A 16,773-nucleotide genomic window follows, 5' to 3' on the forward strand; every position below is an offset into this window, starting at 1 on the left:
AACGCCCAAACGGATGACGTTATACAGCAATGCGGGACTACAGACCAATAGCAGGGGGAAGCTATTGCAAATATCCAATCAGAGATACTCGGGGGCGGAGTCTACCAATGCCTAAAGCGAGGAGGCGGGATAAAAAAGCGAGGCCGAAGGTAGGCTGGCAGATACGTTCGTTAGATTACTTCTTTCTGCCCGTGGACGCCGCCGAGTAAGCATCGTTAAAGTCTCCCCTCCCACCGCCGTCATGTCTAAGTCAGAGGTGAGTAACTCGCTGTCTCCAATCTAATTTTCTTCCTCGCTCCTTCCTGAGTTCCGTAGGATGCGGCCTGTTTGGTTGCTTGCGCCGGCTTATTCGGCAGTTCTTCGGCTGCTGCCAGGGCCTACCCCTCCCAAAGTTCAGGTCGCCATTTTGTCCTCGTCGTCGCCATGAGGCCGCCGTCCTGCAACACTTGGTTAGCACGCCGGTTTGCCCCTCCTGCCAAAATACTTAGGCACATTCGATTGATTTTGTTTTATCTTGTATCAGGGGGTGAGTTTCTTAAAGAACAGCTGTAGTTCTCTGCGGGTTATGTATCCTTCCAGCCCAGTCCTTTTGTTGCGCGTGCGTCGGAAAGAGAGGAGGGACGCATGCGCTCGTGGCTTCCCAGCCCCCAACGTACCGTTTCCCTACCGAGGAGAAGCACGTGGCTCGCTGTGACCCAAAAGAACAATAAGGGCTATGTAATATTGCTGTCTAGTTTTGCTTTTCCTCACTGAAAGGTGTTTGACACTATAGCCCTCACGTAACGAGTTTTTTCCCCTGCTCCTAGTCTCCCAAAGAGCCTGAACAGCTGCGGAAGCTCTTCATCGGAGGTTTGAGCTTTGAAACAACCGATGAGAGTCTGAGGAGCCATTTTGAGCAATGGGGAACCCTTACGGACTGTGTGGTAAGACTGGGAAGAGACAAAAGGCCAGTAGAAGTAGTCCATTTACTTGGATTGTTTTGCTGTAATTACTGTGTTTAGAGAGATTGTTAACAGGATTATAGTTCACAATAATTTGGCAAGGAAAGGTGTGGCTTTTCCTGATTAGAAACTCCTAGTTTTTACGTTAGATCGGTAGTGGGAAACTGGAGGGCTTTGTGTAAAGGGTGATGCGAAGAAAGACTTTTATTACCCTACTCGGGGAGGAAATGTCAAGAGGTTCTGGGGTTTCCCTCTGTATTAAATGAGTTAACATTTCAGGTAATGAGAGATCCAAACACCAAGCGCTCCAGAGGCTTTGGGTTTGTCACGTACGCCACTGTGGAGGAGGTGGATGCAGCCATGAATGCAAGGCCACACAAGGTGGATGGAAGAGTTGTGGAACCAAAGAGGGCTGTCTCAAGAGAAGTGAGTGATATTTTTTTCCTCCTTCTGCTGATTTAGAAGTGTGCTACTAAGTGGATTTCCCATTTGGGGGTCTTAACACATTTTAGTGATCTTCATTAGGGATACTTTTGCTGATGTAAGTAACTTAATTGGGCTTTTTCATATTAGGATTCTCAAAGACCTGGTGCCCATTTAACTGTGAAAAAGATTTTTGTTGGTGGCATTAAAGAAGACACTGAAGAACACCATCTAAGAGATTATTTCGAACAGTATGGGAAAATTGAAGTGATTGAGATCATGACTGACCGAGGCAGTGGCAAAAAGAGAGGTTTTGCTTTTGTAACATTTGATGACCACGACTCTGTAGACAAGATTGTCAGTAAGTATCGGGCATGCACTTTGCTAAGGTTTCTGAAGTCCGTGTTATATTCTAAACCCTGATATCGTGTTCTCTTATTAATTTTTTAGTTCAAAAATACCATACTGTGAATGGCCACAACTGTGAAGTAAGGAAAGCCCTATCTAAGCAAGAGATGGCTAGTGCTTCATCCAGCCAAAGAGGTGGGTTTATTTGATTAATCCTTACAGATAACTAAGTAATTCCAATCTGTGTGATTTAACGTTTAAAACTTACCTTTAAGGTCGAAGTGGTTCTGGAAACTTCGGTGGTGGTCGTGGAGGTGGTTTTGGTGGGAATGACAATTTCGGTCGCGGAGGGAACTTCAGTGGGCGAGGTATGTGTGGTTATAGTTTACCACTAAGAATTAATAGTAAGGTTATGGTTTGATTATCCCCGGGTGACTTGCCCTCTTGGCAGCTCGTGGTAGATGCAGCTATTGGCCAACATTTCCAAAGTTAAATTTTTCCAAATGTAGTTCTGGCTTCTCACTAACCAAAAGGTTAAATCTTGAGTGAAAAAATAATTTTTGTAATGCAGGAATTGTTCCGTAAAATTTAGATTTAGAAGGGTGTAAATTGTGTATAATCTATATACTTCAAAAAGTGGTTTAAAGTTCTACTCTCTTCCAGGTGGCTTTGGCGGCAGTCGTGGTGGTGGTGGATATGGTGGCAGTGGGGATGGCTATAACGGATTTGGTAATGATGGTAAGTTTATTTTAAGGAGTGCATAGGTGAAGTTTCTTTTTGCAGTCTTTAGACTAGGTTAGTAGAGTAAACTAGTGCATGACAAGATCAGCTCTGATAACAGCATGCTGTGAGCAGGCTTTAGGCATTACACTTGCACAGGTTTTGATTGTTGAATACTTTTGTCTTATTGAGAAGAATTGTATTCTTGTAGGTGGTTATGGAGGAGGCGGCCCTGGTTACTCTGGAGGAAGCAGAGGCTATGGAAGTGGTGGACAGGGTTATGGAAACCAGGGCAGTGGCTATGGCGGGAGTGGCAGCTATGACAGCTATAACAACGGAGGAGGCGGAGGCGGCTATGGCGGTGGTAGTGGTAGGTATCCAGTGATCCAAGTACTTGGTGCAACAGCTAGATTAGCCCTTTAGAGTTTATGCCTGTAAGGGGATTTGATGCTCTTAAAAGCATTATGTGGTACAGTGCATGGGATTCTTTTTTAACGGGCTTGCTAATGCTACCTCCTCCTGGCTTTAAGCTGGGGCCGCCTCACTCCCAAATAAGGTAGATGGATAAGTGGATAGTGGTGTCTTTAATCAGAATTAGATTAGCTTCCAGCGGGATTTAGTATCTTAACTCCTTTGGGATCTTAGGCACTTAGTTGATACATCTAGCATATTTTTGCAGTGCCCTGGTTGGGTAGAGGCTTTCAAGGCTAGACAATATGCTGTAATGCCATGGTGAGTTGGGTAAATCTTTTAAAGTACTGGATTATTCAACTGAGTGCCTTGCCCAGAAAAGGATGAGATAATCAAACTTTGGAGCCACCAGTGTGTGGGAGGAAGGCAAACCGTGCAGTTTTTTGTTTGGTTTTTGGTTTCTTTTGCTTTGAGCACTAAATAGAACTCAACTACCATCTCCATTTTCAAGTAACAGATAAAGGCCCTCTTTCCATTCCTAGGAAGCAACTTTGGAGGTGGCGGAAGCTATAATGATTTTGGCAATTACAACAATCAATCCTCAAATTTTGGACCCATGAAAGGAGGAAATTTTGGAGGCAGAAGCTCTGGCCCCTATGGTGGTGGCGGCCAATACTTTGCCAAACCACGAAACCAAGGTATTGTATATATGCACTGTTGGAGTGCTGGGTATCTATAGCTAGTTCCAATAAGAAATGTGTTAATTTTTAGGTAATGTTTGTATAGACAGTGAAATGCTGACAATTTAAAGCTTTTAGGAAATTTAAATGGGAGGTAATTTGCAATCAAATGGGGAAAGTCATGTGAGATCAAACGCTTAAAAATCTGAACTTTTATTGCCCCCAACTTAAAAACTGTTATTGGAACTTCCAAAGTTTAAAAGGGACAAATTCTGTTCTTAGGTGGCTATGGTGGTTCTAGCAGCAGCAGTAGCTACGGCAGTGGCAGAAGGTTTTAATTACTGCCAGGTAAGTAAACACCTTTTTATGTTTTAAGTTAATTTTTGTAAATGATAATAAACCCAGTAACCCTAATGTAGCTGAGCAGTGCAACATAGTTAACATTATAATTGCAGTAAAATTTTGGATATTAAGTTAATATTTAGATCAGCAAAATTTGTGGGAAACAAAACTTGCTATTGGATTGTAGCCTTGAGTCTTAATATGTTTAGATTAACAACTTTATTCCATATTGTTCAACAGGAAACAAAGCTTAGCAGGAGAGGAGAGCCAGAGAAGTGACAGGGAAGCTACAGGTTACAACAGATTTGTGAACTCAGCCAAGCACAGTGGTGGCAGGGCCTAGCTGCTACAAAGAAGACATGTTTTAGACAATACTCATGTGTATGGGCAAAAAACTCGAGGACTGTATTTGTGACTAATTGTATAACAGGTTATTTTAGTTTCTGTTCTGTGGAAAGTGTAAAGCATTCCAACAAAGGGTTTTAATGTAGATTTTTTTTTTGCACCCATGCTGTTGATTGCTAAATGTAATAGTCTGATCATGACGCTGAATAAATGTGTCTTTTTTTAAATGTGCTGTGTAAAGTTAGTCTACTCTGAAGCCATCTTGGTATACTACCCCAACAGTGTGAAGTTAGAATTCCTTCAGGGTGATGCCAGGTTCCATTCGAAATTTATTTGCAACCTGCTTGGGCACAGAAACCATTGTCTCCACAAACCTTGGTGTAGTTGAACTGACAGTTAATGTGTTGTGACCTTGGAGTTCACCATTAAAAGGGTCACCCAAGCAAAGTCCTGGAGTTTATTTGGTTATTAATATGATTGTTGGCACATCCTATGCAATATATCTAAATTGAATTATGGTATCAGATAAAATTATAGATGGGATTAAAGCTTGTGTATCATCCATTATCATGTGTAATCAATAAACGATTTAATATTCTCTTGAATGGAATGACAACTGTATGGATTTGGGACTGGCAGAGCTTTGGACTTCCCTACCCACTTACCCCTCATAATGTTGAATGCTTCTATCACGATTCAAGTTCAAAACTCTGCCAGAGAATAGAGACCAGCTGCTGGCTAATGCCACCCCATAAGTCCACAGATTAGAAGTGTTTGGGAGACCTTTTTAAACTGACCAGCACCAGTAAGAATATCTTATTTTTAATACAAAAACAGGCTTACATTAAAGGAAAACAGCAGTTTTACTTTGTCCTGGTGGGTGGGTCCCTAATAGAGGTTTATAGATTAACCATACTATTGAATCTGTTTGGACATTAAAATTACGGAGATGGTGAGGAACCTTATTGTATTCATGTTAACTGCAGTTTTCCTTTAAATATGGTATATCACACAACCATCCTAAAATGTTAATTGTATAGAAAATGATTTCTAAAGCTTTTTACAGTTACTTAATATCCAATCATTGTTATTTGTTACATAGGTTCTTTTGAGCCCTCCCTTTGGTACCCTCAATTTCAGTGCCATTGTACCTGGTAGCATAGAGAATTGTTTTATCACTAGGACTGTGTATTCCATCCCGTGGGTGTGTTACTTGGAAGTTTGGGGAGGAGGGTGGGTGGGGAGTGGATGGGGAGGTGGGTGGGAAAGCATGGGTGATAGTTCCATGAGTTTGATATTGGCTGAGTTTGCAATGGCAGGTGAAACCTTAACTATTGAGGGAGTTTGCAGATACCTCAGGATTCGTGACAATGCCTTTAAAGATCCAGGAGAGATGTTCAGCTACTAGGAACTGCTAGCAAGTATAGCGCGAATGGCTCCGAGCTCAGACTCTACAGCTGAGAGTAGACACTTGTGGTATGTGGAGTACAGATAAGCCAGGGGCAGGCCACGGCACGCTCCATGAAAGCTAGGAGGGAGTGAAGTTTTCAGTGACCATCGCAAGAAAGGAGGCAGACAAGAGTAAGGCACACCTGACTCTTAGGACTAGCAGTCAGAACCAGGAGGAAAGGTTTTATTGCTATGCTGGTAGGTAAGAACAGATTTTACTTACATCCATATAGTGTTACCTAAATTCCAGTTTTCTGTTACATTTTCCTTAATATATTGAGCCAAAATTAGTCCAGTTAAGCTGAACTTGATTTTTCTGGAGATCAATTGCTTTAAATTGACACCCTAAACTTGGCTCCCAAATGAAGGAAGTGAACACTAATTCCACTGTGACAATATATTTTTGCCCTTTAATTTTGATTATGTCCAACCTTCCTTTAAACCATTTCTTTAAAACAATGGCTCAAAGTAATGCATTAGAATCTTCCCCAAAACATGGTGGGAGGGAGGGTGGACCATTAATTTTGGGGGGTGGGGGATTTACCCTGAGCTGGGACTTGGTCTCAGAAAAGCTAGTTCTAAAGGTTGTTTACTTTTCTAGGGAGGAGTCTGCTACTCCAGGCTAATCAACTCTCTTTAAAAAAACAAACAAAAAAAAAAACACAAAAAAACACAAAAAAATCAGAAACTCATCTGTCCAAATTTATGGCTAAAAGGTAAGCTTTTTATGAACTTAATGATCAGCAAGAGTGCTTGGTATTGCCAAAGTAGAGAATGACAAGCTGTGCCTGGGAAGCAAAAAAATGAGATCTCCTAGTCTGTCCTAGCCAGCAGAATGTCTGAAGCAACTGGGTTCCCAGTAAACAGAATGAGTGTAATTTAGAATCTTTCAAGTGGTTATGTAAACACTGTAACTTTTTTCTTTCTTTCTTGCAGCAACATCCTTAATGAGGACAACCTTTATCTGAGCCACTGCACCTCATTTTCACTGCCATGCAGTTGTTAGCTGCTCTGCAGCTTGAATTAATCATTCAGTTCTATGAATGGACTTTTTTTTTAATAAAATGCTATTTTAACTTGGTTCTGTTTTGTTTTGTTTTTTTTCTTTCCCCTTCATGATACAGTAAATCAGAATTTAGCAGAGTTGAAAGTCTTTCCCTTTCATTCTTTACTCATGCTTCCTTGGATCCTTCTAAAGGAACAAGTAAGGCTTTACATTAGGTATGTTAAGAAAGGTGGGACAACGTAAACATCTTAAAATCACAAATTGAAATTGAGATTAGGGAGGAACAATTATGTGGTTGGGAATGGTTCTCCCACCCCTCCCCAAGCTAAGAAATAAAGTGGTTCTAATATCATGTATTAATACATAAAAGTTTATCCCAGCATCATGGTTTAGTGAAATCAAACTGTCACTTGCTGCAGGAGTAAATCTTGGCCCACGCAGAATTAAGCTGTTTACAATTGCTCCTCAAGTATTTATTGGCCAGCTATCTCCAGCTTCCAAAAAATCTGGAACCAGGTTAAGATGAAAATGGAGGGGAAGATCTTCAAATTTTTTGAAAGTAACCCAAAAATTTGGGACCAATAATTTAACCCCTTAGCAATGCTTGAACTTTCCCATCTTCAAGAACTCAATTTTCAACCTAGTAAAAGAGTAGAGAGGTGTAAATGTATAGGCAGTCTTCGTTGTTAACAGTTCTGATTTAAGAATCTAACTTTTGGTTTCAAGTTACCAGAACAGGTTTCTCTCCCAGTCCTAGTTTAGAAGGACAGGTCAACTAGGGCCACCAAGTGTGCAAAACATTCCTATTGAAGGAAATGAGGTTCTGCTGTCACATTCTGTGTACTTTGCTACATGCTTTACAAACACAAGGTTGCTAGTAAGTTCAAAATGTTCAGGTGATGACCTGTTTCAAGTTTTTGCAACCTCTGGAACCAAAACCCAGGTCACATTCCAAAGCTATCCACCTTTTGCTTTAGTTAGCTACGTACCAAGTTAGGTTACCCGCTACAATATATCTTTAGTGGGGGCGGGGCATTTCTCCCCATTTTTATTTCCAGGGCCTAGAACAGTACTAGAACCTAAGTGCTCAGTAAGTGTTGGATAAATGAAGGTCTAAATTTGCCTCTGAATTACCACTTCTGGGAGCTTACTTAGAAGTGAAAAAAAACCTTCACTGCCTGATGTCCCTCAAATGAACTAATAATACTTTCTGAACGGCTAATCCCAGGCACTCCCTTTACAACTTGATCCTGTATTTTCAGTTTTGAGAAAGTTGACGAACTGTTTCCAGATCTATTAGGAATCAGAAGCTTTAAATTGCTTTCATTCCCTAACCTAGCTTAGAGACCACGTTTCTGAGAATCTGTAAGCATAAAGATTCGACACATCCTTTGATCATTGTCTGCTCTTCATGTCTCACAACTGAGTGTCTATCAGAACTCCAAAGTGGAAATAAGTTTTCCTTGTTGGAATGCAGCTAGTAAAGTTGAATAGAAGTAAAATACCCCAAAGAGGTAATTCGTGTAATTCAGTGACTGGAAAGATCAGGAACCACCCAACTCCATCCAGGGAGATGAAGGTGTAGTGTCAGAGAAGTTTGATTGAACTTTGATATGATAAAGGATTCTAGAACTTAATCGCATTCTGCTTCAAGAAAAAAATAAGAGACCATAGATCTTTGAGGATCTAGAAAAGGGAGGCCCCAAAACGGGGATTGGATAGTGTGTCTCACACAACCGTGGAAACAGAAAAGTTCACCAAAAGGCATAACCTACTCCACCGGGGAGCAGGTTTTGCCCAAACTTGGGTATGAACTCCCTTGAAACTATGGTGTCCAATCAAATTCTTTCATTCCAATCAAGAGCATCTCGGTCTCTGAGAGAGCTCTGGCACATCAGGATGAGGAAATCCTAGAGAGGTAGGCAGGAGGCAGAGAAAAGAAAAAAGGCCTGTGGGCATTCTAGACCTTTCTGTGCTCCAAAGATTGAGAAAGGAGAGGTCTGAACCTCTGGGGCCTTGCACAGAGGGTACAGCCAGCGTTGGCAGCAATCCCCGCTCTATAAACGGTAGGCCCCCAGGGAGGGTGGGATTCCTCAGATCATCCATGACCTCTGGCTCTGAAAAAGGAGACGAAGGTGGTACATCACACTGCTTAAGCCCAATTTCTTGCGTACCTCTCTCATACAGAGCTGTCGGGGAAAGCAATGAACTTGGCAGGACTCCCTCGCCACCACGAACAGGCGCTGAACTCTGAGTACTCAGCTCCATCGCCCTCTCTTGAGAAGGAAGACACCGTGGAAGGCCGTTTGTGTAGAGCGCTTTATATACCAAAGTTCAAACAAGAGGTGGAGGCTGGAGATGTAGGAAGCTGAATCACGGAAGAGAGATCCCAACCCTCCCCTCGCACACGCGTCTCAAGGCAAGCCCTACTGAATACACCGTGGACCAGCCCAATGCCAGGCTTCCCATCGTCCCCTTCCCGTCTAGAGAACCCAGCTCCTTCTGGGGAATACCTTTATCAGAAGGGAATAAAGGAGATCTCCATCACCAGTGCCACCCTTCTGGGCCAGCTTAGCCTGTGGCCTCCATCTTGGCTCCCCGGGGCACCAGGAAGATGGCCCCGTCAGCAGCCTGCTGCAGAGCATACTCTTCAGGGGAGTAGCTGTTGCCTGCTTCATCCCGCAGGTGCTGGAAAATGTCACAGTACAGCTCCGTCAGCTGTTGGCGCATGACCTCCAGGGTCCGGTCGGCCTCCCCTCTGGCCCGGAGAAGCCGTTCCCGCTCGCTGCCCAGCCGCTCCAGTTCCCGCTCCAACTGCACAATGGTCTCCAACTTTCTCTTGCGACAGTTCTGGGCGGCCACCTTGTTCTTGCCCCGCCGTCGGATGTCCCGGACTAACGCCAGCTGGCTCTCCGTCAGTGGGTACCGCGCCAACAGCTCATTAAAGTCATCTACCGGCAAGTTGACAATCTTGTCCGTTGGGAAGGGAATCTTCATGGCCAGGGCCCGACGCTCATCCCGACTCCCCGCCTCCCCCCGTGCAGTGGACTTGGCCCGCACAGGGCCTGAGGAGGGTTCTAAGGCTAAGGGGGTCTCCGCAGGTGGCAAGGCATAGCTGGGGTGGGCCAAGGAGTTGGGCATAAGTGAGTAGGGGTACTCCACTGGATACATCTCTACATACTCGCTGCGCCGCCGACCAGCCTCTGTCCCCTCCAGCTCAAGAGATTCAGCGTCACTATAGTTGAGGGATAATCCTGAGTCGGATTCTGGGTCTTCTTGGGGCTTGGGGGGCCCCGCTGGCAGCCCAATGTCCAGGAGAGCCAAGGGATCTGGGAGGGGCTCACTGAGCAGGCCCGAGAGGGTCAGTGGCTTGGAGACTGGAATGGCCATGTTGCCATAGGAGTATGAAGGGTCTGGGACATGAGATGTGGGTGCTGGGAGCTCATAAGGTGGTGGAGGAAGGGGGAAGCCACCATCTGGGTGGATTGAGCAAGGGCAGTAAGTTGGGGGCGGCGGGGGCGCAGGGTAGGGGGCTGGGGCTGGGGGCTCAAAGGATGGCTCACTCGGAGCATTTAGGCCCTGTAAGAAAAGACACAAAAGAGGTTTTGGAGACAGGCTGAGGAAGAGAAACCAGCTCTCTCTCAGGACCAAGCTGGGTCCTTCTGAAAGACACAGTGAGATAACAGGGGAACAGGAAAATGCTAAAAATCATTCCAAGCTTCTTCTAAGGTTGCAGTGCAGCTCTTTCAAGCAGAAACCAGTTTAAACAGGAATGGAAGTCACTGAAGTCAGACTTCGGAAAGGACTACATCTAACAATGCAACAATATGGAATCTCTTCCTCTTCAGGGGAAGTTCTTACTGCGTTGAAATGGCACGTCTTCCTGTATTTCCTTCAGGAAGACAAGAACTTGTTATCTATGATGACCCCCCCCCCAACCCTTTCCTGCTGTGGTTATCTAGGGTCAAAAGGTCAAGTTCAGATCCTGGCCATGCCCTGGGAGCCCAGCAGAGGGAGCTGCTGAGCAGGAGGCGGGCTTAGGGCAGATCCCGAGGGCCCAGGCATTGTGGCAAGGGAGAGAAGGGGGGCACAGAGCCAGGTTTGGGGGCTGAGGCATCTTGGGGAGCCGGCACACGCTCTACCCTCTCCTCTTCAGTCCCTCTGTCCCTGCCCAGGTGCAGAGAGGAGGAGAGAGAGAGAGAACATGCTGGAAACAGGGCCCCCAACCCACATGGAGGAGCCACCGTGCTCCAGCCCAGATGGGGACAAAGGCATCATTGTTAGGCCAACAGACACCCCTTTGTCCAACTAACAGGAGGCAAGGACCCTGTCATAGTCTGACCCCCCCCCCCCTTCTCTAGGCCCCTGAACTACTGCTCTGCTACCTGAGGGAAAGGGGCCCAGCATCTGAAGGCAGGGGGAGGAAACAAGGGAAGAAGATGGGCACGACTGGAGGAGAGGGAGTTCAGAAGGGAAGAAAGTGAGAAAAGGAAGGCGGGGCAGGAGGTGGGTTAGAGAGATGTGAGCAGAGTGGCTGCCAAGAGAGCTTACACCCCCAATCAGATCCTTTCTTCCCTACCACTCCTCCCCCCCCCCCCCCCCCCCCGCTCTTCCACACCCTTTTCCCCTTAATATTCTGGTCTTCCATCCAGCTCTCCCTCCTACTCCAGTCTTTCCTTTTCCAGTGCCTGGAACATTCCCTGCTTGCTCCAGCCCCCTGCCTCCGTCCCAGCCATACTCCCTGCTTTTCTGTTTTTTCCTCCCCCGTGTTCCCCCAACCCTGCTCACCTGCAGCTCAGTGATGGACATGATCTCTTGCCAAGTCAGCTCCATCTCGCCCAGCTCTGGAGTGGGTAACTGTGTCACCCTGTTCCTGCTCTGCTGGGGAGGACACGGGGGCATCCTACTGGGCCAGGGCCTGGTCCAGGGTCCCCAAAGCCCAAAAGGCCCCAGCAACCTGTGTCAAAGGAGAAACAGGTTTAAGAAAGAAAGGGAAAGAAAGAACAAAAGAGAGAGAGAGAAAGAAAGAAAGAAAGAAAGAAAGAAAGAAAGAAAGAAAGAAGAAGAAGAAGAAGAAGAAGAAGGAAGGAAGGAAGGAAGGAAGGAAGGAAGGAAGGAAGGAAGGAAGGAAGGAAGGAAGGAAGGAAGGAGGAAAGAAAGAAAAAGGAGCTACAGGTTAAGGTCTCTCCTGCTAGGGGCCAGCCACTTTGTCCTGCCTCCATGGAGAGCTCCCTGCAGCCTCACCTGAGAGAAGGAGATGCCTCACCCCCCAGTTACGTCGTCCTCATCAACCAACCCCTTAAGCTACAAAGACTTGCTCCACGGCGTGACCTCCTCCTCACCTGCTATGGCTGTAGTCAGGCCCTTTGGGAGCACAGTATGTCTTTACCTTCTTTTTCAGACAAGATGCCTTCCCTTTCCCCTTCTTCTTACTCCCCAAAACTGTATCACTGGCCAGGACAGAAGTAACATCTTCTGGGGGGGCGGTTCCCCATTTTCTGGGACATCAGGGATCACTCCTGCTTTCCTCTTCTGTCCTCAGTTTTCCTCCTCTGTCTCATCTTCCCAAGATGAGAATGGGTGCTTGGGGATCCCCAAGGAGCATGTTGTGGGAAGAGCCAAGCACACAGCCCCTCCCCTTCTCTGAGATACGGCCCAGGCCTGGTGGCTGATAGCAGCCCTGCCTTCTACTCCTATCCTGACTCTGGGCTCCCCTGCTTGGGTCTGATAAGAGGTTTATCAGCTGGAGGCAGCAGAGGAGGAATGGTCTCTGGAGACACTGGACCTCTGTCCTATGTCCCTGCAGGGTCATCTCGGCCATACCCCACCCCACACAGCCAGGCTGCCAGGCTTCCTAAGGTAATATAACAATCGTAGCAAAGACTTATTAAGCACTGTCAAGAACCGTGCGGATGTTTTACAAGCACTCGTTTGAGATTGATTTGCACAAAGATTCTATAAGGTCCATTCAGAAAGTTAGACCCAACCTGATAAAGAGCAGGGGCAGGTCTATACTGGCTGACTCTGCTAGCCTGTACCGGCCTCGCAGACACCTTCCCATCCCACTCCTGCGTCTCCGCGCTCTAAGCCTCTACTGGTGGTTTGGCTCAGTCAATTCTTTCTGTGGTATCTGTCTCTTTTCTCTTCTTCTGGGGGAATATCTCTTTAGAGACTTAAAAACACGGTCCCCTTCAGCACCCCCCCACCTTTTTTTGATCTGGGTTCTAGCTGCCAGTCAGCCACAAAGCAGCAGAGTGAGGTTGGGCAAGCCTTCGCACTGCTCTGAGCTTCTGTTTCCTCATTTATAAAAACCAGGGAGTTGGATAAGTGGAACTCAGAGGTCCCTTTCTGCTTGGGCAGCTTACCGTTCTCAGCAAACCCTCACCCCTGCCTTCATCTTCTCCTCTCCATCTGCCCCTCTCCTCATCCTGCCTCCCTATTCCCTGACACCCACCTCCCTGCACCTGTTCTCCCAGCCTTTGACAAGAAACGCCAAGTAGATTTCACAGGGGCCTCCCAATATCTTAGGGCCAGACATGGCACCCCACCCCTGCCATGTCAGTAAAGGCAAGCAGGCTGGGGGTGGGAGAAACTTATAAAAGGACAGAGGATAGGGCTGGATGACCTCAACTTGCATGACCTTAGATCACCACAAGGATGGCCTATCATAACTAACTAATATGAATCCACTCTTTGACTTACCCCAAATTAGTAAGAACTGCAAATTATTCTTTTGAAGGAGGATCTCCCCTAGCCCTTGCCCCCGCCCCTTTGTTACATTGCCATCCCCAGAGCTGGGAGCTGGTGTGGGCACAGGCGCTTGGCCAGTGGGCAAAGTGGGTGGGGTGTTTATGTCTGTCCAGGATGCCATTTCAACACCGGAACCCCACCCTCCCCCACCCAGGTTCTGGAGGAAATTGCCCAAAGGCAAAGTGAATGGAGAAGGGGTTTAGGGGGCAGGGACAATGACTCTTGCCTCATAGTCCCTCACACTGCACTGCACCCCCCCCCCCCAAACTTCGTCCCTCCTTGTATCTTCCTGGATCTGACTCTCAGGTGCAGTATAAAGATCCTGCCCTAGGAGGCAGGAGACCAGGTTCTCCAGCCTTCCAAATGCGTGACTTCCCCATTCAGTCTCCTCCATTAAACGGAGACAGGACCAGAGAAGCTCCCTGCTGCAAGACGCAGTGCACGGCATCGAGCTCAGGCAGTCACAAGCCTGACTGGGCACCGCATCCACTGTTTGACCCGTAAAATCACAGGCTCCTGTGAGCCGGCCCAGCCCTACTGAGTCGAACTCATAGGTGCAGGTACCCGCAAGCAGCATTTTAATAAGCGCCCTAGTGTTTCTGATGCCAGAGGCCCACGCCGCCTTGAAAAATGCTAAACTAGCCCAACCATATGTATTTACAGGAAAGAACACAAAGCCAGAAAAGAGCTGGCAAATGATGTCCAGACTTCTCCTAGCTTCAGAGCCAGGCAAGGCTGGGTTCTAGGCTGCCCTGGTCTCTGAGACTAGATGTCAGCCCCTTCTCGTGCACCTTTGTGACAGGGAAATGAGAATCCAAAGGGTCCCTGCAAGAGGCGGGAGGTCTGACAACAGAGAGTGGATGAGAATCTCCGGATCAGCTCCAACCACCTCTCTGGTGCTGTGGCAAGTTTGCCTCGGGCCAAAGGGGAGTGGTGTGTTTTTCCCTAGACACTCAGTGGTTGTTCGTGGTCTCCACACCAGGCATAGGTCCCTCTGGGTCTTAGGAGCCTACCTTTCTAAGGATGGGCCCGGGGTCCTGGGGCTGACCGCTAGTGGTACAGAGCAGGGAGGAGGGTGTAGTCAGAATTGGCTCAAACAGAACATCACAGAGGATGCAGAAACAACAAATCCTGGGAAAGTAGAGTGGGCCTCCCTGTGTCCCTTTTGCTTTACAATAGACAGTTCCCACATTCCATTTTAACCTGCACTTTGAGGTCACACAGCCATCTTCCTCCCTACCAACATGTGTCAGGTAGGACTGGAGCCATCTCCGGGGACTATTATCCTTCCTCCTTCCTCTGATCCTGATGGTCCTACCCAGAAAGCTCTTACCACAGTCTCTGAGTACTCACAGAATGATATAGAGCTTTATATTTAAGGATTCAAGATGAGGACCATTTGTGGAGGGATGTCTTGACGGGGAGAAAGAGAGGGTGCTTGCCTCTGGGATCCTGTTCTGAGGTGTATTAGGCCACTCCACCTCTCCAGGGGTCAAGAGAAGCAGTGGAAGGGTGGGGAGGGATCAGTGAAACCTGGGGTGTGGAGTGGCAGGTGAGCAAGCTATTTAGAAATATTAGGAACAATCCTAAAAGAGGGAGAGACACATAGAAGTGAAATAGAGAAACAGAACGGAGGAAAGGGGAAGAGAGAGAGAGTGGATCAGAGTGAGATTTAGTCCCCTGAGGGCATACATTACTCAAACAGGTGTATGGGAACAAGGGAGAAAGGAATAAGTTTCTATTATCCTCGTTTGGTCCCTAGAAATGAAACGCCAGTCATTTGGGGGCCAATGACTAGAGAATTCCAGCCCCAGCAGATCTGTTAGCACCCTTCTTCTCTTCCTCTGCTACCCAGCCTCCTACTTCCCAATATGCTAAGATTTCCAGTCCAAAGGAACTGCCCTGGAGTAGGATGCCTTCCCTCTCCCTGCCAGTTCTAGCTGAGCTCAACCACCCAGGCCTGGAGAAGAGAAGGGGCAAAGGAGGCAAGACCTCAACAGCCCCACGCCCACCACCCCATCCTTCTGCCATGCTTCTCACCCATCCAGGCATCCAGGGTCTCCAATTCCTCACCTTCCCCCAAATCTTTCCAGCTGGCCAGACAGGGCAGCATGATGGAATGGAGTAGGGAAAGGGTGGTACCCTACACCTAAGAATCTATTGGCTCCCCCCTGGGGAAGCCCCCTGCTGAAGGGTTACTCAGGGTCACCCCCGGCCCTTCAAAGATGCCTCAGAGGACCACTGTCTGGTCCCCATCTACAGCGTCTCACCCCAAGAATCTCAGAGTGCTCAAGAAGCCATCTAGGTCTTCTCCCAGATGAACTCCCCGAGATGTCAAATCCCTAAACCAGGCAGCCTGGGGAGGCCGGAGATCCCCCGGGGACGTGCAGAAACGTGGTGATTTTCTCCCTCTGCCCGCTCCACCTCCCAGCTTGGCGCCTGGATCCCACTGGAATCGCCCTCCCACCCCGCCCCTCAGGCACCTGTGGCGGGGTCCGAGCTGGGCGAGGAGAGAGATGTGGCTCCCGGTGCTGTCTCTGGGGAGGCTGGGCCTGCGCTGACACCTCCTGGGTGAGGATCCCTGCTACCTCTGAAGACGGGGGAGGGCTGCGCCCCGCCCCCGGGCCATTACTGGCGCTGAATGTGGTGGCTCGCCGGAGCACAGGGAGCGCCGGGGGGCGCACCAGCCTCCTCTCAGAAGACCTCGGCCTGAGTTCTCCGTCCTTCCTCCAACCCTCCCCTTTCCCCGTGGCCCTCCTCTCCTCCTGCCCCTTCTGGCCAAGAGAGGAAACTTGAGCCCGGTGTGGTTTCTGCCCACACCCCGCCCCCACCTTGCTCCCGGCCAGCGGGGGCACACATGGCTTCCAGCGCCTCCCAGCCCTCCTTTTAAGCCCAGGAGTCCGGCCAGGCCTGCGTTTCTCCTATTCATATGAATTCCAACCTGGTGGCCCACTCCAAGGTGACCTCTAAACTTTATACAGGTCTAACCTCCTTCCTTCTGCCCCCTTGACTCTCTTAGCGACAGGGAAACTGAGTCATAGCAAGGTGGATGGTAGCTGAAGAAAAGGACCAAATATCTAGTGTCCCAATTGTTTAGTCAGGTGGGCATTTAGGGCATTGCTTTTATTTAAGGAAAGCCTGGGTTCTGGGAGAGAGGTAGGAGAAATGTTTTGGGGAGGAGGGGCAATTGCTGCTTTGATGGGTCCTTTCACCTGTAGCCTTCTCCCCTCCCCCAGCAGCCTCAGATGTCCTAGGACAAAGGCCTCTTTCTTGGCCAGGTTTGCTGTCAGTGTGTGAGGGGAGTTAGGTGTGCACAGGGGCGCCCAGCGGGGACATTATTCACCTCTCTTAAAGGGGG

At 47.9% G+C, this 16,773-nt stretch overlaps 2 protein-coding genes across 7 annotated transcripts; one reads left to right on the plus strand and one right to left on the minus strand.

Annotated features, from left to right (window-relative positions):
* Positions 1 to 113: 113 nt before the first annotated feature.
* On the plus strand, positions 114 to 6,739 carry HNRNPA1 (heterogeneous nuclear ribonucleoprotein A1). Of its 6 annotated transcripts, XR_008961546.1 has the most exons (12): positions 144 to 256; positions 807 to 923; positions 1,221 to 1,367; positions 1,515 to 1,725; positions 1,815 to 1,907; positions 1,988 to 2,080; positions 2,376 to 2,450; positions 2,644 to 2,802; positions 3,386 to 3,541; positions 3,806 to 3,871; positions 6,261 to 6,375; positions 6,596 to 6,739. XR_008961546.1 is itself a non-coding variant. In XM_026501675.4 (11 exons), exons 1-10 carry the CDS (start codon positions 242 to 244, stop codon positions 3,859 to 3,861), a joined length of 1,122 nt encoding a protein of 373 aa, XP_026357460.1. In that variant the 5' UTR covers positions 144 to 241; the 3' UTR covers positions 3,862 to 3,871; positions 6,596 to 6,739. The 6 variants fall into 6 exon arrangements, 4 of the variants coding, with proteins under 4 accessions (XP_026357461.1, XP_026357460.1, XP_026357459.1 ...); XR_008961547.1 differs by lacking the exon at positions 2,644 to 2,802; XM_026501675.4 differs by lacking the exon at positions 6,261 to 6,375.
* NFE2 (nuclear factor, erythroid 2) lies at positions 6,046 to 16,130 on the minus strand. The gene is made up of 3 exons (XM_026501677.4): positions 15,899 to 16,130; positions 11,454 to 11,622; positions 6,046 to 10,244 (listed from the first exon to the last, which is right to left on the minus strand). The coding sequence occupies exons 2-3, from the start codon at positions 11,565 to 11,567 to the stop codon at positions 9,237 to 9,239; spliced, it is 1,122 nt and encodes a 373-aa protein (XP_026357462.1). The 5' UTR covers positions 11,568 to 11,622; positions 15,899 to 16,130; the 3' UTR covers positions 6,046 to 9,236.
* Positions 16,131 to 16,773: the final 643 nt, after the last annotated feature.

The sequence above is a fragment of the Ursus arctos genome, unplaced genomic scaffold (genome assembly GCF_023065955.2).
Source record: "Ursus arctos isolate Adak ecotype North America unplaced genomic scaffold, UrsArc2.0 scaffold_26, whole genome shotgun sequence".
Taxonomy (NCBI): Eukaryota; Metazoa; Chordata; class Mammalia; order Carnivora; family Ursidae; genus Ursus; species Ursus arctos.

Excerpts from the sequence above, each read along its gene's own strand:
- HNRNPA1 (XM_026501675.4), top strand. Across the intron at positions 2,081-2,375 it reads AGGGAACTTCAGTGGGCGAG|GTGGCTTTGGCGGCAGTCGT; the intron begins GTATGTGTGGTT and ends ACTCTCTTCCAG. Across the intron at positions 2,451-2,643 it reads TAACGGATTTGGTAATGATG|GTGGTTATGGAGGAGGCGGC; the intron begins GTAAGTTTATTT and ends GTATTCTTGTAG.
- NFE2 (XM_026501677.4), bottom strand. The coding sequence starts at position 11,567 with ATGCCCCCGTGTCCTCCCCAGCAGAGCAGGAACAGGGTGACACAGTTA. Across the intron at positions 10,245-11,453 it reads TGTCCATCACTGAGCTGCAG|GGCCTAAATGCTCCGAGTGA; the intron begins GTGAGCAGGGTT and ends CTTTTCTTACAG.